Consider the following 22,506-nt stretch of genomic DNA (forward strand, 5'->3'; position numbering starts at 1 on the left):
TCAGAGGCCACCAAGGATGAGGATTAGTTGCCCAGCAGCGACAGCAAACCCGAGCGGGAGCAGCAGCAGCGCGGCCGCTCCCCCCCCGCGCCGCCACCAGCCGCGTCCCGCCCGGGGAGGGGCTCCCCACGGAACGAGCGCCCCGCACCTAAAAATAAACCCTCACCCCAAATAACCCTCCTCCCTCCGCCGCCCTGCCCGTCTCCTCAGCGCCGGGCGGAAGGGGTGCCGGGAAGGAAAGCTGCGGCTCCTCGGAGCTCGCCGGCCCCGGCCGCTGTCCGCGGCGACCCCCGCCCCGGCCCCGCCCGCTCACCCGGTGGCGCAGGCCGCCGCGGGCAGCGGGGCGGAGGGGTGGGGGAGAGGCGCAAGCGGCAGCTCCCTCACCGCCGCCTCGCCGCGCCTCTCACCTCCGTGTCTCGGGGCAGCGGCACGGCCGCATCCCCGGCTCGGCTCCGCTCACTTCCGCGGGCGGCGGGAGAGGCAGCGGACGGGGCGGGGCGCGGCAACGGAAGGGCGGGCGGATCCCCCCGCTCTGCGCCCGCACCGGCGCCTGCGCCCCGAGAGGGGGGCGCCGTTCCCCACTGGGCAGCGCGGGGGGAGCGGCCGCTGTGTCCTCCCACCCGGGCGTCAGGCACAGCTCGGGGGCGTCGCAGGTTCCGCGGGCCCCGGTAGAGAGCAGCGAGCCACGGAAATAAACACGTTCAAGCGCCCCTGTTGGGAGCTCTGGAGGTGTCGCCGGCATGGGGGGCTGTGCCCTCGGTGCCCACCTCCGCGGCGAGCCCTCATCTCCCTGCCCGGGCACAGAACGCGCGTTACCGTGAGGAAGATGGGGCCAGGGCCCGGGCGCTGCCACAGGGCCCCCGCCGCCAAGCGGAGGCACCGGGCCCCTGCCCGCGGCCCCGCCGGCCTCTGGGCCAGGACCGGGAGCCAAACCCAGCCCTGGAATGGTGGTGGGGACACAGTCCTCCAAACACTGTCTCAGAGTGTCAGCAAAGCAGAACTTACACAAAAACGTGTTGAATAGCCACTTTTTAGAGTTACAGTACACCCAGGCTAGATTTGTACTCCAGTTAGTTTCAAATTAACAAATTATTATTACATAATGTTATTTCAAAATGTTGGGGGGGCAGGAATCAAGACTCAATAGAAAATCTTCAACACTTCAGGTGACTGCTTTTAAAACCTGGTTTTACCCATCATGTAACCACCAATCCTCACCACTAGTTAAGTGCTGGGGGGGAGAAATGCTTTACCAATTCAATTATGTCTACCTAAACAAAGGTGTATACGTATTATTTGAAATATACAGTCAAATGTATAATTTGAAACTACAGTTCCAATGCTGAGCTCTAGGGCTGGGGAAGTTTTAAAATAAAAGTAATTTCCACTGAGGTAAATTTTCCATTTAAGGTATGATGCACAGCATCAGTAAGAACAAAATGGCTTTTGACTTTCAAGGTCAAAATCTAGTGGAGATATGCTAATTGTAGGCTTTACACCCCATTTCTAAAGGTGCATGACAACGTGGACTGAGAAATACAATTGCATTGACATCACATGATTAACGACCTGTCACACTGGCTTTGTTTTTCCTAAGCAGCAGAAGAAACCAAAAAATCAGTCTTTGTCAGCTCATAAAATGTATTTAACAGAACTACATTTTAAACATTTTAATTAAATCTCCCAACCCATAATAGCATGCTTCTTGAATTACTCAGCTAAACAAGGTGAAGTTAAAGAACCTATTTTCCTCTTTTGAAGCTCTTGAAGATAAATTTGTTCCACTGCTAAATTAAGATTAAGTTGTCAATATATTGCAAGAGGTAAAGAAGAGTTACAAGTGCTGATTTAATGTATGGGCCCTAGATATTCGCATTCAGGAAAATAAGATGGCAACAAGCTCGTTAATTGTTGGAGAGTAGCTAATGCATAATTTCAGGCTTGTCCCATATAGTTGCCATATTACTTGAATATCTATCTCCATTGTTACTCCATGAAGTATCCCACTACAAGTACATTGCACTGTCGTTGTAGCAATGCCTCTTCTCCAAGATACTTGTTTGTAAGGCAAGCAAAGAACCATGTTGTGGTTGTGACACTAGTTATGATGGCCCAATTTCAACACAAAACTGATGCACAATAACTCATTAGGAAGAATGCTTAGTTACTTTGTTAAAGCAGTTAGCTTCTGCTTTCAATATCAGATGTTACCATTAAATACTAAAAACTTATGTAAATATTTTCTTGAAGGGAAAAACCCGAAGCCTGTAGGTCCTAATACTGTTTACATCCACAACATTTGGATTTATTTACACTATGCTATGAGACATTTTGGGGAGAAGATTGGAAGTGAATTCTTGAACGTTACTGAGCTTGTTCAGAGTTATTGAGATCCTAAAGATCAGTGACAATACTGCCTACTACGAAACATTCTTTGTTCAGGTGTCTTAAAAGAGGAGAAGTCAAAAACAAGCCCTACTGTACAGTGAGAACTAAAAAAAGCTTAATCTCTGGGGTTTAATCTCTTTACAGGAGCGTAGCTTTGCCAATCACACAAGTCTGTGATGCTGCCAGGCAGCTGGGAAGCGCCCTTTCTGCTTTATATCAGGACCACATCCATCATTGACAGTTAGGTTAGTGTTTCTGCCATACTCCACACCTACAAACAGTGGCTGTTTAATAAACAGTGCTCAAAGTGTTTTATCTCCATCTGCTGTTGAATATGGTTTCTTAAAAAAAAAATAACACCACAACAAACTGACCTTGATGCAAGAAGAGTATTAGGACAGCTCTAATATCTTCAGGAATCCTCAGAAGTGTGTGGCAAAAGCATTATTTGGCAAACCACAGCAACATTATTATGATTGTGGAGGTAAAGTCTGAAATTAAAAAAAGGCTTAACTTACAGTAACCAGTTGTAGCCATTGGTACTCACAAATTACAATAATATTCGTTTTACATTTTTTAATCTTGTAAAAAAATCTGGCAATAAGATGCTTATCTGAATAGCCAATAAGCAAATGTGTCTAGCCACAACTGAATAATTCCAGTGAAAAAACATATACAAATTAGAAGAACAATTACAAATTCAAATATGGAAGGCCAAACAATCTCTAAGCTTCACAGTTAGAATCTCTTTTTTTTTTTTTTTAATAGTACTTGAAAGGATATGCAATACTGATAGGTTTTCAGGAAAAACGACTGAACACCCTGGTTGTTATATCACCAGTTTTCTCTTTCTAGTTCACAGACCTGAAAATACTTTCTCAGAAACAGCAAACCTGCTGATATTAGGCTTGCGTTTAGGAGAGCAGGGTTTCAAGAGCATTTTAGCGCCAGCTTGAGCAGCCCTTGGCCCCAGGCATTCCCCTTCCCTGGGTGTGTTCTCAAGTTTAAATGCCCCACAGCACACACCTTAGTGTTCTGCATCATCAAAAAAATAGTTCATGTCATCCTGTCACTCCGCCACCACCCTGTCCCCTCATCATCCTTTTCCCCACAGAAGTGTCACAATTCACCTCCTGTTGATGCTCAAGTCAGACTTTACTTTCTGCAAGTGGCCTTCAGCAGCAAGGGAACCACCGGATTATCTCAGAACCACAACCTCAAACTGCCCAACACCCGAGTTTATGTGGGAACTGATTCGTGCCCAGAATTATCCAGCAGATGAGTAAATACAGACTTTTCAAACTGAATCAGAAGGGGTTATGCTGGCACAGCCAAGAAGGTGGCACAGGTATAGGGAACATAAATAGGTACTGCAGCTTTCATTACTTTCTGTGCTGCCCTAGGCCTTCAGGGCTGAAAACTACTGAGTGGCTAAAATGGTTTGGTGGTGTGGTGGTTTGTTTGTGTGGTTTCTTTGTTTGTGTTGTTTGTTTTTGAACAGTCAACTGTAAAAAAAAAACATACTCAGCTTCTATACAAATCTAAAGGCAGCCCAAAAAGTTGCTTTTAGTTGCCTTTGTACTTCTTCAGAAGAATTAAGAGCCACTGGAAGTACTGGAAAAATTAAAAGGTAATAAACATGTGATGTTCCAGAACTTTCCTTCCAACTGATCCATGGTACTAAGGGAGAATTCAGTCTAATGGCATTAAACAGATAGGCCTTCACCTGCAGCAAGTTCATATGCAGGCTTAACTTCAAGTTTGTTTGGATCACAATCAATTTAACTTCATCTTCATTATTCCCTTGTGCTAAATTTTACTACTACCGGTAGTGCTGTATGTTAAACATCACAAGGATACCTATAACTGCATGGTTCACAGACTGGACAGCTATTAAAGAAGATTCTGTTGAAGTCACTTTTCAGATCATAACATGACTCAAAATACCTGTTGCTCCAATGTCAGCTTCCAGATCCTTTTAAAGAATCCTTTTAAAGATCAATTTGTTTAAATTCTATCAGTGTTGAAGTTTACTACGAATTTTGTTAATCTCATTAGAAGGTTATTTATAAATAAGAGAAACCTTTTTCTGAATCATAAAATCCATAGTATTTTAATATGGGCTAAACTTTCTATAGCACTTCAGTTTGGGGCAGAAAAGGTTAATAATGTGGTCCTTCTGACAAAATACACATCTCAACTATTTGCTTACTTTGCTTTAGGTGTAATTCAAACTGCCCACATATACCAAGCACAAATTAGCTTTCCTGGAAGAAAAAAAATTAGTTTCTGGTAAGATGGACTTTCATTTGATTTAGTCTCATTATTTGTTGTCTTTCATCTTGATGTCAAAAACTCACCAGCGCTTTTACAGTGCTCTACAAGGTACTTGTATGACTGGAGTCAGGACAGGGGAGGGATGATACTGGAGCTGGCGTGTGTCAGTGGTAAAGCCTGCATTGCATATTTCCTCCCCCCAATCCTTTCCATCTATGCTGTTCAACTGATAGCTGATAGAAGCAAACACCCCATCTCAGAACAGATTTCTCCAGAGGAAAATCCATGGTAATTCTACATAAAGTTCAAATGTTTTTATACGTGTGTGTGTATATATATATATATATATAAACAGTTCACAAAGTTTAAGAGAGGAGAAATGATACATTTTTTCCCAGAGGAAACAAATACTCATTTTATTTTACAAATCTGAGCATGTTAGGATGTAAGAAACACAGCTACATTTTCAAATTACCTTAGCTCAGCCCTGTCTTGACACTGTGCAATTATGCTAATTAAGGAACTTTGGTTTATGACAGTCTTAAATTAGATTTCACTGATTTTTGAAACACCATTAAATTTAACCCTCTCGTCCCGTCTCTAAATAGCAACCCTACTAATGTTCTACATTCAGAGAGGGGGTGCAGCACCACAGCATCTTAAATTGATGTAAAAGAATAATAATAATCAGGCTTTTGTGGTTCTCCTTTTGCTCAGTTCTGACCTTCCTGTGTGCTGGCACTGGCACTGTCATCTCTTGGTAACCCAGTATCGGGGGACTGATCCAGCCAAGGAGAAAGCCTTCCTCAAAAAAGGCGTTACTGCTGAACTCCCGGAACTGGCGCGGGAAGGCAGGACTATGGGAGCTCCAACCTTAAATCAGTTTGAACTGTTATGAACATACACTCTCGGAGCATTCAAGACAATCTCGTTTAATCTGTCCTCCAGGGAAAGACTAAATGAATTCATTTTCTGACCATAGCACTCAGCTGTTGTCTCAAACCTGTGTTTCATCTACACTTTTCTTCTCAATACCTTCCATCTCTCCCACATATTCCATACTTACCTGCCATTCTCTTCCTTCAGTTGCACGATTTTGAAATAGTTTAAAATATTAATTGCATATTTTCCATAGAGGTTTCCTCACCCTTCATTTAGGGCATACAGAGCTCTTCAGCTGTTTCTGTTTTACCCTCAGTGACTGTTCTCAAAGCTGACTACTCCTGTAAAAGCTTTGCTACTGAAGTGGAAGGTCTCAGAAATGCCTCTATCCTATCTTCTGAGGCCTTACAGTTCCAGAAAAAAAGATCCTACTCAGTTTGTGAAGTAACGAGCTGGTTTCCTGTTGCCTGTAAAAGACAGCCAAGAGAAGACACATCCAAGGAGATCGTACTCTATAATTAGAATATGCTGTGAAGCAAGTTGCAGTTGGAAGCCTTAGCAGAGGTGGGCAATGTGCCCCGTTCGGATGTCTGCTACAGGACAAAGGCAACACTCAGTCCTCTGCACCAGCACCCGCAACTACAGCCACGTTGTGGCCTGAGTACAGCACAAGGTGGAAACCTGCTCCCCAATAAAGGTTTATGTCTTGCCAAAGAATTAATGCAATTCTTTAAACAGGAAAGCAGAGCACACCATTTACTTTCAAAACATTTCAACTACATGATAGTAAGAGGTCTGTGGTGGAGAATAAAGATGTTTTAACAGTGAAACTACAAACAGTTAAAAAAAAAATCAGCAGTAGTGAAGTACTTTAGTTTGAATTGATTCAAGGCTAATGTGCCAAGAATTTCAGGAATGCTGCATACATTACAGACAAGTAATCTTGCCAAGTTTCTCAGCACTTGGAAGTTCTTTTTCAAGACTATTGGTGGGGGTAAAATGGGGGGAAGGTAATAGGAAGGAGCTGGCAGTTAGCAAACAGATGTTTACATAGTTATAAGATTTCAGCTCCTGGCAAGAGTAAGATAATTTGTTTGATAAAACACTTAAATGTAACGTGTTGGACTGTGTAATTTTATTCAGACTCAGAGCCAAAAATGTTATCAAGTGAAAGCATGCAGTAGCTTTTCAGGTTGGGAGAAATACACTACAAACTTTTGTTTCAGGGGAGAACTCACATTTCACTTTCCTTTTTCAGAATTACTGCTATGTGAATGTCAATGGAGGCCAAGTGTTCAGAGGACTTCTTACTCCCGTATATCTTAAAAAAAAAAAACAAAAAAAAAGTGGTCTAAGGTCACATTTTTAAAGCTGGTAGATGTTACTAATAAAAGCAATTAATGTAGTGTGCTTATATCGAAACAACATGCTCTAGTGTAAAAGACCTCTAACCTTAAGATAAACCCAAGTGGTGAATGGAAAGACTAAATCTGTATTCAGGTGCACTCTTAATGAACCCCAACAATAAGGCTGCAGGGGGAGGAGTAAAAACAGTACACAGAGCTTACATAACACTTAGAAACTTAGTCAAGTACACTTAGTGAAAACACCCAAATTTAACAAGAGTTGTTCTGACTTGGTTCCCTACCCAGCTACACAAGCTTGTGCTAGGATAAAGCAGGGATGCTCAGAAGTGTTTCCGTTTCCGTACCACTGCTGATGAATATCAAACTTCAGCACAAGGGAATTAAAAAAAAGAAAAAGTCCATTTCACAGTAGCACAAAAAGCCTCCTGTCTGCCCTGGAAATAGGTGCTCAAATATTTTCTGGCAACATCACCATCTTTAGCCTCTTACACTAAATAATAGATTGCATACTCAAGTCCATGCAGCATCAAGGGTTAGATACAGCCCCAGCTAAAACTGGCAGGAGTGGATATGGGAGGAACAAACCCTATAGCTGTATCTATGAATTGGGAGGCTATATTCCACCAGCCTGTTGCAATGGGAGGTTTAAAAGGCCCCTGAGGTGCTCCCTCTCTCTCCCCCTTCCAATAAATAAGTGACTAACGTCAGCTGCATCCTGTGCACTGCAACAAACCAAGAAGCACCAGAGGGGAACTTAATTTTAAAAGAGTTGAAACTTGTACCATATGCCCTCCTCCCCACCATCTGGCTAGTGGGGACATTTTGTACACATTCAGCATGCCACCTGCCTATTCAGAAGGGGAAAAAAAACACAACAGTTTTTCATTCAGTAAAATTTGTGGGCATTTCCCATTCCATCTTCAAGGACCTCCAATGTAGTCCAGATCTGTTAAAGAGTTCTGAGGATACAACTGTATTTATAGACTACAGAAACTGGTAGTGATAGATCAGTGAAAATCTTGTTTCCTACAGTAAATTATAACCCTAAAGATTCTATATACTATTTGAAAACTGCCCAGAATCTGTTTATATCTAATCAGAGGCATGATTTCTATCATATCTCTTACATATTTCCTATATTTAAGCTGAGAATATTATAGCATTATCATACTATGAGGTGTTAATATATTACTTTTATGAGACAATATTTATCATATCACATCAAATATTTCTTGTATTTTGTATTTCTATTATTCCTATCATATATATGATTTACTTAATGATAAATCTATATGTTTATATCTATAATTAGTTTATCTATCCTTAGGTTATATCTCATCATATATCTATGCAGCTATATCTCTATGGCTTATTTAATACGCTGAACTAAAAAGATATCAAGCTGTAAACATTTCTGATTCATCACTCATTGACTAGTGGAAAATCATCCATCCAGGGGAAAAAAATAAAACTATAATTGAAAGGCTCTGACACTGTAGGAGCAACATGGATTAACGACAAATTACTTCTGTGTGTGTGCATGCACTGGAAACCAAAACCTTGATTTTCCTACTCTTGAAGTTGCAGACCAGGACTCCTAAAGAACTTTCTTCTGTAGATAAAAATCCCAGTAAGCCAGGTGCTTTTAGGAATTTTATACCTCCCATAATTTTCACTGGAAATTGTTTTCATTTTTTTTATGTTAGCCTTCATTGAAAATCCCACACATTGCTATGAAAAATGACCACTATTAAGATTGCTATCACTAATTCAGGTTCCTCCATTTGTCCTAAGGACTGAGTTCAGGCTGTTGTGGCCTATAACAAACTTCCTGTGGATGCAAAGCAAATACCATAAAGAAAGAGGCATGGCATGGCTCAAACACCAGAGAAAAGCTATCACCAAAAGCCTGATTCCTATTATACTGCTGTGTTAATAACATTTGCAGCTCCTGGCCTTTAATATAACTTCTATATTACATGCTGAATCCTAGAACTGTGCAATTCTATCAAAGAAGTTTGCCCATGCTGAAAAAACTTTCTAATCCTTTTAGTTGCACAGAAAAGCTTGAAAGCATGAACCTCAAAACCTGGATAGAAAGGCCAAATTAAATCTCTCTGAAAAGAAATCAGAATTTGAAAGGCTAAGTCATTTTTGTAATTGTTGGGATTGATGGTCCTTTTATTTCTAGCATTCAAAAGTATTTTCAACTAGCCTTTTTTAATGCCTCTTCAGCATTTTCTGCTATAATTCATTTTAAAATATGGTAAAAAATAGGGCTGCTACATTTCTGTCTGATTTCATGGGGAGAAGTGTGAATATATACATGTGCTACTGAGTTCACAAGCCCAGTACCTCTTAATGGTAACACATTGAGTACATCTCATAGTGCAATAAGCTAGTTTGACAGGGCACAGCTGAAGAAATTCAATTAAGAAAACAGGAGTCACAAGCACCTGTTTTGTTTGACTCAGAACTGTAAATGCTTCCAAAATTTTGGTGGGTTTTCTTGTCTTTCCATGGCATTCAAAATGCTAGCACAAAGGTCCCATAAATTAAATCTAATCCATGTGTATCTGGCAGATTTATTCACAGCTTTAAAATAATTTTTTAATCAAAGTCTTTCATTTGTACACAAATAAAGCTACAGTAATTGAGTATATCTTAGTTTTGGAATATTTTCTCTTGCCCTTCAATCCCTGATGCACTTGTGTTTACATACAATGGTTGTCATCAGTAGCCATTCAGTCATGATACCGGCCTAAGTGAAGGACCTGACCATATCTGATTAAGATTATATCAGTGTCATTACAAGTACCTAAATGGAAAATAATATTTCAGGAAATGTAACACAATCCTATTTTAAATGTCAACAGTGTAAGAATTCTTCAGCAGACCATCTCGTAAACTTAGACTCCAAAAAATAATTAAGCACTGACCATTTAGATGAACAAGTTTTCAACTTCTTAAAACAAGAATCTAAACAAACCATTAGCCAAGAGCTGCCACAGTCCCTAAGTGGCTAGGTAAGATGCTAAGGGACCACAGCTCCTCTTCACTTTTGTCCAAAAGGGAGAAGCTCAATACCTTAAGATTAGGATCCTTGTTTAGCATAGTGCTTCCTTCAAATGGTTTGTATTAGTTGCTGTTTTCTCATGACAATACCAAAACCTGCTCATCTTAAAATGTGTGTGTGTAGATAGACACAGTGTATGCTTGAAAAATTGACTAGTCATGTCTGACACAAAGTAGTGAAGACCCAGCTTGTATTTCAACCATAAGATGGTATTTCAACAAAGATGTTTATCTGAAGGGACAAAAATCCCAGCTTCAATACCAATGATCATATTCAAGAAGAAAATCTACTTAGTGGGAAGAAAGAAGAGTCTGCATATCCCTGGAAAGCCTCATACAAACAATCCCTACAGGAACTTCTGTGTGACTGCAGTAGAAAGTCTAGCTTAAAGCCAAACCAGAGTAAATATGGATTTCTTCTGATGCAGGCCCTCAAATATTGATCCAAATGAGCCTAGAAGTTAATGTGACAAAGAGGATACCTGAGCCAACCATCAGTATTAGAAGATAAGAGTTTTCCAAATGAATTTGCGAACTGCAAGGAACTGTTAGGACACAAGAATTGCTTTGACATGATGATGTTAAGCATGAAATGCTAAATAACATAATACCCATCAGCCCCAGAGAATTACAAAGTATTTCAGATTCTAGGCATGCCACCCTGGGGATACACAGCAATCACTTAGCGGTTTTTATGCTTCAGAACAACAAAGAACAGAAATTAGGGAAAATGTTTCATTACAGAAATGAGTCAAGCCTCTGTTTAACCATAAAAATCACAGCACCTTATTCATACAAAGCAAGCAGTGCTTTTAATGTGTCATCTCAAATTTAACATATGCATAGTTTTTACATACCAAAAGTATACCACTATTAAACAAACTTATTGAAAGCCATTACAATGAAGTCTTCATTAATAACTATATAGATTTCTTAGTTGTCCCAGTAGAGAAGTACTAAGTCATTTGTAATACCCCCGTGTATCACAGAGCACTTATACTGGAAACTTGAGCCAGCTACACCAAATGCATCATTAGACACAGAAATCGAGAAATCTTTAGAAGAGCAAAACAAAGCCAGACTACAGGTGCCACCTCTTCTTTTTTTTAAACCCAAGTTTTTTGAACTTGGACTACCACAGCCGTAACACGAGCGTTATATCTATTACAACACTGGTAATAACAGATCTCATCACTCATGTAAACACCAAGAGACAGCATCATTTCCAGCTAGAGCTTAACTTGTGTGTGATGGGAGGTACCACTAATCTCAGAGCAGAGATCAAGTGCCAGCTGTTTCAGCAAAAGCTGATAGATTTTTACTGGGAAACGTGTCGCATTCAGACCCTTTAGCTGCATCCTCCGTGTCTCATCTCCAGGCTGACTAGATGTCCGAAATCTTTCCGACTTTGAAGAGCTGATTCCTGCAAAGGTCTTAGATTGTCACTTGAGAATGTGAATTGTGTCCTTTAAAATGCCTGTAGTCCTATAATTTCAGGAACTGCATGTCAAACATGTCACATTCAGTCATACTAATGTTGCTTGGCATATAACAACTACACGGACAGATGAAGTTCAACGGTGCCATTTTGATTCAATGAATGTAGGTTTCAAAGCTGTAAGGAATTATTTCTGTAATCCAGGCTGACTGTATATGTAACAGAGAACTTCTGTCTGTAAACCGTACACAAAGACTAGAACCTCTCATTTATATAAATCTTTTATAAGCACTTCCAAGCAAATTTTCAGAGCATGGGCTGGCAACAGATAAATGATTCCAAAGGTTAAATACTGATTGAAGGGTGTACCTTATTTCCTATTTGCATGCAGCCTGCAAGCTTTTTTCTCCTTGATTAAAGGCCCATCCTTTGTGAGCATTCTCTTCCTCAAACAGTTACTTTGAGATAAGACTGACTGCTAAACTGGGCAGACTCACCCTTTTTGAGGAAAACAAAAGGTAAGGCAAAACAACAATGCACTATGCAAGCAAACATCTGATAAGCTCTGTTAGGAGAACATCCTCACAAGAGGAACTGTACTCTGTTCCTACTCAGACCTTAGAGGACTTACAAATCCTGCCTGGGCACAGTTAGGACAGTGATTTGAAGGAAAGACAGCTTGATGCAAACCGGCATAGGTGCTATTATCCAACTCAAATTAAATTAGAAAGCAGTGATTGAACTGTGAACTCGAGAAAGACTCAAAATATGTTTTCACAGCAGGGAACAGCTCTCCTATGACAGTCAGAGGAATATCCTTCCTGGTCTCCAGCAGTCTGGTGTCTTGTGGTTGATTGACTTGTTAACTGACTAATCTGCAGCAGGGAATCAACCACTACCAGGTATCCAAGTCGAGGATTTTCTCAGATATGTTCTCCAGGGTAGGGTTTGATTGTTCTCCCCTGCATGATCTATTTGATGAAATGCTGCTCTTAAAAGTGGTTTTACCAGTCTTATTTTCATTAAGTGTGTGGGTGTTTGCCATCTTTGAGACTCCTCCTTCCATGAGTTCCATAGTTACTGGAGGAGAGTGACACATACAGCTCACTTCCTTCAGAAAAGAGGCTAAAAAGGATTCTGCCCAAGCAGCTGTGTTGCTAAAGACATCCATACTCTCAGTATCAAGCACAACATACAAATTCTGGGATCCCAGAACTCATTTGGTGGTTTCCCTGAAGGATCAAACCCCATCTGTTAATGCTCATATATAGAAGCTCACTGATGTTATCAATCACTCTTATGCGTGAACTGTAAGCTAGAGAAATTATTTTAGCATTCATCTTGTGGCTGCTGTGTAGCTCAAAAACAATTATAAAGTAGTCTAGGCTGGAGAAGCTGCAAGAAATGTCTATTTAAGGCTAGAATTCGGAAGGAAAGCTGGTGGTTTCTCTGAGAAAAGTGATGGTTCCTCCATTTCTTTAACATTGGTCAGATGCTCTTTGGAAGCTGATTGTAATGAAAAAAAGCTTCCAGTGGTTTCTTTCAGGAAAAAGTTTTATCTGGATCCAACTGCATTTTTAACTGGAAGATTAAGTTTCATGGCCATGTTTTGGAAAGAGGTAACCTTACAATACTCTTGAAAAATCACTTCCTCAAATGCTAATTCAGGTACTTAAACTAGTAACAACAGCAACATTTATTTCTTGCTTTGCCACATGAATCAAAAAGTTACTTCAAGGAAAGGAGATAACCCTCCCAGCATACACACCATTAAACAAGCCACATACATACATCTATTGTATTTTATCTAAACAGAGGGGCCCCTTAAACATCCTGAAATAATAGGACTTTTATGTTTGACAGGAAAATAACTAGCATGTTTATAGCTATACTACAGCTTTATCATCAGGAGTAAACAAAGTTTTCTGATTTAATACTCCGAAATGGGGTTGGCTGGGATTAGTCTGACGTGTCATTAAAACCACAACCCGTTGCATAGTCACTGTGAAAAACTCATTTCCAGGGCTACTCAGGTGCTATTTGGGGATTTCTTACAGTCACTGCCAAGGCTAAAAATTCACAGGGCTTGGATATTCCAGCCCTCCAAAAGAAGCTGTAACGGTATCAAAACATGCATTATATTTTCACCTTCTTTTTGGTGTCTTCCTTTCTATATCTTCTATGTTCCTTCATTATAATGTATATTTGGAGCTTACTTTTCAAGTTCTACTTCATCTGTCAGTGACAGTTCCACGTCCTAGGATATTGTTTCATTCATTTCCCTACTCAGGCTGAATTAACATTAAATGTCTCATGCTCTCTAAGAACTTAATCATAACAATTTTTATGGAAAAATTCAATGTATAGAATTAGATAAGAATTACTCTTAAATACATGTTCGTTCCCACAATCAGTAGCTATACAGATCTAGATAAAAGCCTCCCTTAACCAGAATTACCTCCTAAACTCAACTATGCTGTTAAAATGTCACTTACTCTCAAAGAAACTCTGCCATATAGCCATAAAACACATTTTCATGTCATTTCTATAAAGGTTGTCAAGAAGCTTTCAGATTTTTGTGCTTTGAAACATTTGAGATTGAGTTAAAAACAGGAGAGAAAAATCTTAAAGATCATAAGTAATTCCATTATTGGATCATACCGGTAGTCCATGAAGTCCATGCTCCCGGGCCTGGTATGTTCAATAAGAGTAATTCCAGAAGGTGGTCCAAGAAAGGAAACATTTAATACAGTGCCAGTATGGAAACAGTCTTCCTAAACCATACTGTATACCTGAAGCAAGGAACTTTATCCTTCTTAGTGTAAGTCTGGATGTTCTTATCTATACACATGTCCTTTCTTATAAGCCGTTTATCTCTTGGCCTTAAGATTCTGCGGTAATGTCCAGAATCTATTGTTTGTGAACAATATGCACTTCACAGCTTTAGTTTTTACTCAACTATCTGATGTCTAATGCTCTTACTGATGATCAGTTTCTGTAAAGTTTCTAAGCAACCAGTAAACAGGGTTTTTAGTCATCTAGTTTCCAGACCAAAATGCAACTCATTAAAGTGAGCATGCAAAGCTGAGGCCAGATTGAAACCATTACACTTATTTTAATGTTGTATTTCATTTAAAATGTTTGATCAGTGAACAAGTCTCCTAGGATGCGTATCTTTTCTGGAACATCAGAGTGAACAGCAGTTCTTCAACAAGCCTCATTACATTCACTGCATAATATCAGGCAATGTAAAAAGAATGAATAATAGCATCACATTCAGTTCATTTTATATTGATAAAGCTTTGTGTCTTGGGAGTAACATGCTAATAACCACATGAATGCTTGTTTTGATTAAATGGATTTCTTCCAGCAGTATTAAAGCAACAGTGCCAGAGGTATATTGCACTGAAGATACTCACATCCTTATACATACAGAATGGTTTAATCTAGCAGTGAGTTACAGGTTGCTCTCCAAACCATTCAGTCTCACCAATTAATGTTGAAGTTATAACTGATCAATGCATCCTCTGAAGTTCAGCTGTCAAGACAAAACTTGGCCAGCTCGACGTTCCTAGCCCTGCATACATCCTCTGCTTCTGATTTTTGCCCTTGTGACTATGCAGGTAGCACTATGAGCATCAGACAAAAACTGTCTGAACCAGAACATGACAATAGCACTGTTAGCATGGATCCACCAGCCCTCCTGAGCTTTAATTTAATACCTGTCCAGACCAGTAATGGGTGAATATTGAGAAAACAATGACAAAAAAACCCTCAAAGACAAAGCAGTTAGTCATCGACGGATAATATTTATTAAAAGGCATTGAGCCAGCACTAAGCAAACAATCCCAAGGACCTACCCTGCTAGATAAAAGAATGTGATCCTCAGAAATAAAAAGCTTATTCTCAACACCACGCAGAGCCACCTGCTGAGCTCAACTGCACTTTCCACCCATCTGAGTGTTTGTAGAGTCGAAGAACCAAATGTTTGTATTTAGGTGAGTATCAGCCCTGCCAACATGGGACAATCCCAAGGAGAGTGATTATGATATTTGTTTAAGCATGTGGTGCTTGAGCTGTTAGCCAGTGTAAAAACATTCCGAGTGAGAAAGAAAATAATGAACATTACTGTACCAGAACAGGAAAAGCAGATTTCCCCCTCACCCTCCACCAGTTATAGCCCTGGTATTTTTTCCAAAATATATCACGTCAAAGGAATGTGCCTTTCGTTGCCTGCTGACCTCCCATTTAGAGAAGTATGCTATTCAACATCATTTAATGCACAAAGAGCAAAGAAGTTTAACTGTTTCGAAGGAATGCAGAATTTCAGCTTTTGTTATAGGCTGCTTCTGAATGCTCATCACATAGCTTAATTTGAGCACATACTAGATGAGAAAGAACAGTAATTCATCAGAGATGGCCCTGTTTCAGGCTCACCCCTTCTCCCCCCATGCTAAATTGCTTCGATTTCTTTGTGAAGCAGGAACAACTTCAGATAACAATTCCTAAGGATATTCAGGTTGCATTTAAATCAAGAAATCATGATCTACCAAAACATTTAAGAAACTAAGTTACAAGCCCTGCTGCCAAGAATTCAACCTTTATTTAACATAGAATTACATGACAAAGAGCACAAATACTGACCAGTCTCTACACCTGATCTCAGACTAATTAAAATCTCTTAGTAGAGACAAAGCCCTTGCAACACAGAGAACAGCAGAGCTTAAAGTTTGTGTCTAACAGAAGACTTGAGAGGGCAAGTCTAGTTTATTTTATATGCATATTTAGGAATTCATTTTCTCAAATCTACCCCCCTTAGGATAACAAGGAGATTCAAGACTATAAAAAATAAAAGGAAGTTTAACAATTTCTTCAGTCAGCTAGGATGGACATGAGGGATGGAAGATGACCTGGAATTATACTGAAAATGGCTCATGACAGGAGTGAAATATGTATTTTTGTGATCCTCAACAGACAGGTAATGACTACTTAAAGCTTCAGGGTCTCAGACCCCAATTGCTTTAAGTGTCCAGTGATTTTCTCGGAGTCAAAAATTATTTGGTCTCAGGGCCAATTTTCTTAAAGTCACAAAGCTCTTAGAAGAACTTAAACATAGTCATTACTCCCAGATACTGACATTTTAAAAACATTTCAGCTAAATTTCTGATCCTCTCCCTTTAAGATAAAGCTAGGTCACCCAGAGGTTTACAGTTGAAGGTGGGGGGTTTTTTAATTTGTTTTTACCTTTTCTTGAATTCTCTTGTCTTTCACTGTCGATACAAGTTTCCAAGTTGCATGGATAGGAAGCTTTATGAAATAGGAGAAGACAGACTTCTGCAGCAGATTATCCATCATCTAAGCAATTTCTGTTACTGCACAGTTAAAGAGGCTTCCCCGTCTGGAGTCTGAGATCTGAATGCATGTTTTCTGCCTCTTCCCAAAGATCAGTAGTCCTCGACTGTTGCACAATCCTTTTCTGCAGAGGAAATCAAAACATCAAATGCCGAGCCTACAACAAGTGACCAGTGTTAAAGTGCCACAAGGGCGGTGTGAGCTGGAGGAACTGAGGGGCAGTTCTACCAAATGCAAATCGCTTCCCTGGCAGCATGCTCTAACAGCCCGACTTCTGGTAAGAATATTCTGCTGCAAAAAAAATCAAACACCACGAACTAGGTCCTGAATTTTCCTACCCCTCTTGCTACAAAGAATAAATCCTAATGCCTCTTAAAGCTTGTTTAGCTGCAGTAAAGAGGTTGGTAAACTGCTGTTTCTGGCATATTCCCCAGCTCCTCCTCAACCTGTATTTCACTGACTGCACTGTCTGATTTCACTTTTGTTTCACACATAATCCTGTTACGTGGATTTCAGCCAGATTAATGCTCTCTTTCATTCTCCATTTGCTAAACTGGAACTGCAAGGCACCAGTTACAGAGCATAACAATTTAAGCCAGATAAAGCTTAGCTGGAAATTTGAGCCTTTGCCTTGCATCTTACCTGCAAACTCATTTCTTTTCAAGTCATTACATTTCTCTTTCTGTGAGCCCTTCTCTACTTTGCACCTTTGATCAGCAGAATAAGGGTTCGCCTGGCTTTTGTAGTGGATGGAAGGCAAAGCACATTTCCATCTATTATCATCCTAAATTCTTGAGTTTTAGAGTTACAGCAGTTTGGGTTAGTTTTTTTCTCCCCCTTTGTTGTTGCTGATCTTTTAAGCAGAAAAGTCCCAGAGAGGAGCTGGGTTCTTATTACAGCTAGGCAATTCAGTCCTCACTACAACTGCACAGCCATTGGAGATTACCTCAAAGTCTTTTAAGTCTTTATTAAGGTATATTTGTGTCCATAATAAATTATTCAGAGCTTGGCTAATACTACAGAATTTGTTCTGAAGCTATTAAATACAGCTGCCAAAGACTAACCAGCCAGAGCAATGTTATGGGCTTCTCGCACATCAACATCCGTGGGAGGCAAAAGCAATCATTTCTTTACCTTGTCAGCACAGTTTGTGGAAAGTGGTCCATGTGGTAGGGAAATAATACTGTTTTGCAGGACTCTTCTCCCACTCATCCCTCTGTGTCTCACAGCAATGAAAAAATCTTTCAGTGGCTCCAGGAAAAGATCCAAGACAGAAATGTTTGTTTTCAGCGTCAGCTCATCCCACGCTACGCTACTCGCACATATCCTTCCCTTCAGGTTTGGAGGCTTGACACGTTCTGACATTTCATGCTTGGAAATGTGCCTTCAACAAATCCGTTTTGTGTTCCTGAATGACTGCTTGGCTGCTTGTGCTTCAGCCCATCTGTTTGGATGGCACCAGGCCTGCTTACAAGGTGATCTTCCAGTTTCACTTCCCATACAGAGACGCCAGCCAATTTTGGGCACTCGGCACAATACTTCTCCTGCCCTCACTTTGCTACAAAGCCCTGCTGACTCAGAAACACTGCTTCTGTGCTTTATTTGTTGGCACTTGTGTGGCTCTGACCACCGGAACAGCAGAGGAAGAAAGCCGGAGTTGTCAGCATTGGAAATTGCCAAGTACACTTGTTTCTGTGAAGCCAGGGGAACGTTGTGAAGATCAGTGACATTTCAGAGCACGAGAATTTTAATTGCAAACACTCTGCAAAGCCAGGTTCACCGTAAACAGAAAGACAAGGATAGTAAAACGGAAGACACAAGCCACAGACATGGAAGATACAAGCATGTAAAGAAAGCATTGAGCTCCACTTTGCTGTAATGGCTCCTTTTAAAATGGACAAATACTAGAACATATTTGTTTTGTGTAACCTCTAACTTTTATCTCAGATCACAGTGCTAAGGTTTATGCCATTCACTGAAAAATCATACCAGGCTGAAGATGCTGCTTTGCAAAGTTCTGAAGCGTGTGACGAAGCTATTGCAGACCAAGGGACCACTTGTCAGTAAGCTTGTTTCAGGCTGGTCTAACATCAGTGCTCCATCAGCCACGTGTACAGCCACCTCTTGTGCTGCCTGTGGGTACTTACTGACGATAAGGGGAGACATCTGCAGTAATCCAGACAGCTGGAGCCTCGAAAGTGGAGGAGGACATCATCTGCTTGCTACATAGCTTGGCTTTGGCCCATATCAGAATTCTACATTTTCCTTAATACCCAATTCAATTCCTGAGAGATGAAATAGTGAAGTGTTAAACTAGCTTTCTTAACTACAGAAATTTGCAATAACAAGTCAGTGGTACATATCACTAATGTTCTTTCCCCTTCTGCCCCTCTTTAAGAAGGCAGTAACAAGCCAAGGAAAGCAAAGACAAACTTTCAACATACCATGTCAGCTGTCATAATGTTTTAGTTCAAGAGTTTTGGTGAAAAATTCTCTTTCTGTGGTTTAAAATAATGTGACAAAAATTTCCAAGCAGGCATTCTCACACCTGAAAGAACAGTTTCTTCTTCTTGTGCCCTGTGTTTTTATTAAAGAAATCCCTGGGTTTCTTATGACACGATATATTTAAAAGGAAAATAAATTTAAACACTTTTGCTTTACCTAGGAATGAACCCAATTTCTACCAAAATAATGATCATTATGTGTTCAGAAAACAGCAAACAACAAAGACTATAACCCTCAGCTCTGACACGGCAACTATCCAGTATCAACAAGGACGACATTAACTTATTTGTTGATCTAAAGCATATGGTATCAGTCCAGGTGAGTTTAACAGCTCCCACACAGCACTTAGACAACCCCTTCCCTGTATTAAAAAAAAAATCTTTAATGATAGTAATAAAATATATCACTAACATCCTAAATCCACAAACAGCATCAAGATCTTATTGTAAAAGAGGTAAATAATTCTCTTTTCATTGAGTGAAAAAAATAGAGATATATGCATCTTCATATGTGTATGTGTTTAGCCATATAGATGCATATACACATACATACACAAAACTCCCACCCTATAAACACATTTAATAACAAGTTGATAAACAAATACAGACTTTGTCCCGCTACTCCCTGCAAGCTGCTAATAGCTGGAGAGGCAGCAAGATGTAACTCTTGCTCATCGTGAGCTGTTTTGTCACCTTGTCCTATCATCCCAGTGTCTCAGCCAGAGACTTTCATCTTCCAAAACCTTTCATTTCAAAGTTCCTTGGCTCAAGACTTCTCTATTCCAATGAAGCCAGGGCTTTTGGATTCCTTAAGCATAGCCTATGTGCATAAAGCAAGTATTGCGTTTTGGATTTGTGTACTGTCACAATAAAAATTTTCTTCTCCCCTGTCTCCCTCCACCTTATTGCTTTGATAAATAACAATAATCCCAGCATAGCTGTTAGTATAAAATTTTCAGCTAATTTAATTTTCATGTTCTTGAGAGCAGGATATATTAGTTCAATTCTGGTTAAAACTCAATCCAGTTCCTTTTTTATTTTGAATGATGCAAACTCTATCTTCAACATGTATCACTGGTTTAGATTTTCTAATATTTTAATCAGACAGTATATTTTTAACTCCATGTCCAGTTACACGCTCCCCAGTACAAGAAAGACATGGGTATATGGGAGCAAGTCCAACAAAGACCCACAGAGATGACTAAGGGAGTGGAGCATCTGTCATGGGAGGAGAGACAGAGAGCTGGGACAGTTCAGCATGGAGAAGAGAAGGCTCAGGGGGATCTTCTTAATCCGCATAAATACCTGAGGGGTGGAAATGAAGGAGAAGGAGCCAGACTTCTCAGTATTGTACTAGATGACTTCCAGGAGTCCCTTCCAACCCCAGCTACTTTATAATTCTGTGAAATTACAAGCTATTACTATAAAAAGGTCTTAAGCATATGCAAATTGTATCATTGATTCTGCATAAAAATAAGTGCTTTTTAAAAACAGTTAAAAGGATGTCACCGGTAAACTGATTCCCAAATGTATAGATTCATTGTTGGTGCAGTGCCAAATTATAATATTCAGTTTTACTACAAGAAAGAATTTACCTGAGTTTTCATAATGCTTCACAAACATAATACAGTACTCTTGTGTAGAGGCATTCACACAGACACATAAATAACTATATATACGACAAGGTAGGTTGCAAATAGCTTACTTGGAACTCTTTGACCAGATAACTGAACTATAACTCCTCCTAGACACCAAAGTATTTTGATTTTTTTTTTTTCCTACCTCTCTCACAGATGCATGAAGCAGTTTGCTTCCCTCTTATCTTCCTAGAGACATCTCATTTCCCAGGAATACCAAATCATGAGAAGCAACTGCCTGTAATGGTACCTCTGCTTTGCCAGGGCCTCAATCTAGATTAACTCACTCTTAGAAAAGAAAGACCACAGCTCTTAATAAATCAATCAATCAATTTCAAAAGCAGCACTGATTTCTCAAAACTTCTTTCCTTGGTTGCATTATCCATGTTCACCAGCCTTCCCCAGCAATCAGAAGATACCGTTTTGGAGATGGTAGCAATAGGTTCATTAAATGGTAGGCAGAGGCTGAGACTTCTACACTTATGTCCTGCTACATTTCTGAGACTTCTACACTTAGGTCTTGCTACATCTTCCATTACCAAAGCAGCTCCCTCCCATTGCATTTTGCTAAGTTCAGGAACACAACAGAAGTTCGCATCAATGGACCATATGCAGGGTGCCTGATTAGGTGCCACACGGCTGGGAGGTGGATGGTCAGTGCAGCACACAGAGTCTTCTCAGAGGCTGTGTACAAATCTCTGTCCACTCTGCATCACTTTCAGGAACTTTATTCCTTTACCATCCAACCCTGAAGTCACAATTAAAGAGTTTATTTCACATGGATAACAGGTTGAAGCCTTACAGTTGTGTTGCCACACCAGAAACACAGAATAAATATCCTTATGGGCACCATCCTACAAATAACCTCCTGTCTACTCCCTGTACAGCCAGGAAAGCTATTTGTCTTTTAAAGCTCCGTGGTACTGGGATTTGTGCCCCATTTGTTACCCACTCTCCTAAGCTCTTCTCTGCATAACCAACCTCTAATCAGTAGCCTTGCATTTTATAAAGTGTCACCCTCTAGTGCATTAGCATTTATCTAAATTAAAATCTCACCCTATTTAAAATTTGCCTCTTACTCTAAAAATCTCTTGATCAATCATTCTGTAGCTACAGCCTGGCCTCTACAAATTTGATCAATGCACGCTTCATTTTATCTTCCAGATTGTTTAATAGAAACCTTAATTAGTGTTTTCATTAATTAATACCAGACCCAATACTGATCCAGAGATATCCCCTTTGATAGCTCCCTTGCCACTGGTGTTTCATTGTTCATTATTCTGACACTGTAGCCCAGGCAATTCTGTATTCATATTATAGGATTATGAGGCACAGAAAGGCTTTTTTCCTACTGAATTCCTCCTGAAGGGGCTTCCCACACATAGCAACAAGAAGCCATGGTAGAGTTAGATAACACAAATCCACTGTATTTTGTCTACTAAACACATAATATACCGCAGCCTATTAACTTTGAATAGAAAAGATCAACTAATTATTCAAATATGTCTCAAAGGAACATGAAAATGTCTTCCTCACTTTTCTGATGGACTGTGGGTTAGTTTTACGGTGCTTGACAGAGCAGTAGG

General features: G+C 40.1%; 1 protein-coding gene across 6 annotated transcripts in view; it reads right to left on the reverse strand.

Annotated features, from left to right (window-relative positions):
• Nucleotides 1–22,506, reverse strand: part of ATP2C1 (ATPase secretory pathway Ca2+ transporting 1) — an 82,945-nt gene that overhangs the window by 50,644 nt on the left and 9,795 nt on the right. For 2 of the 6 annotated variants that reach the window (XM_082045041.1, XM_082045045.1), the window contains exon 1: nt 408–478. The exons of 1 other annotated variant lie outside the window; for it this stretch is intronic. Coding sequence is in view for 1 of the 5 variants with exons in the window: in XM_082045040.1 (XP_081901166.1) it covers nt 16,672–16,782 (111 nt within the window). In the remaining 4 variants the exon portion in view is untranslated. Of the gene's footprint in view, nt 1–166; nt 479–16,671; nt 16,904–22,506 lie in introns of those variants that run through there. 3 more of the 6 variants (XM_082045040.1, XM_082045042.1, XM_082045043.1) reach the window with 3 other exon arrangements.

The sequence above is a fragment of the Streptopelia decaocto genome, assembly GCF_964273445.1.
Source record: "Streptopelia decaocto genome assembly, chromosome: 2".
NCBI classification, from domain to species: Eukaryota; Metazoa; Chordata; class Aves; order Columbiformes; family Columbidae; genus Streptopelia; species Streptopelia decaocto.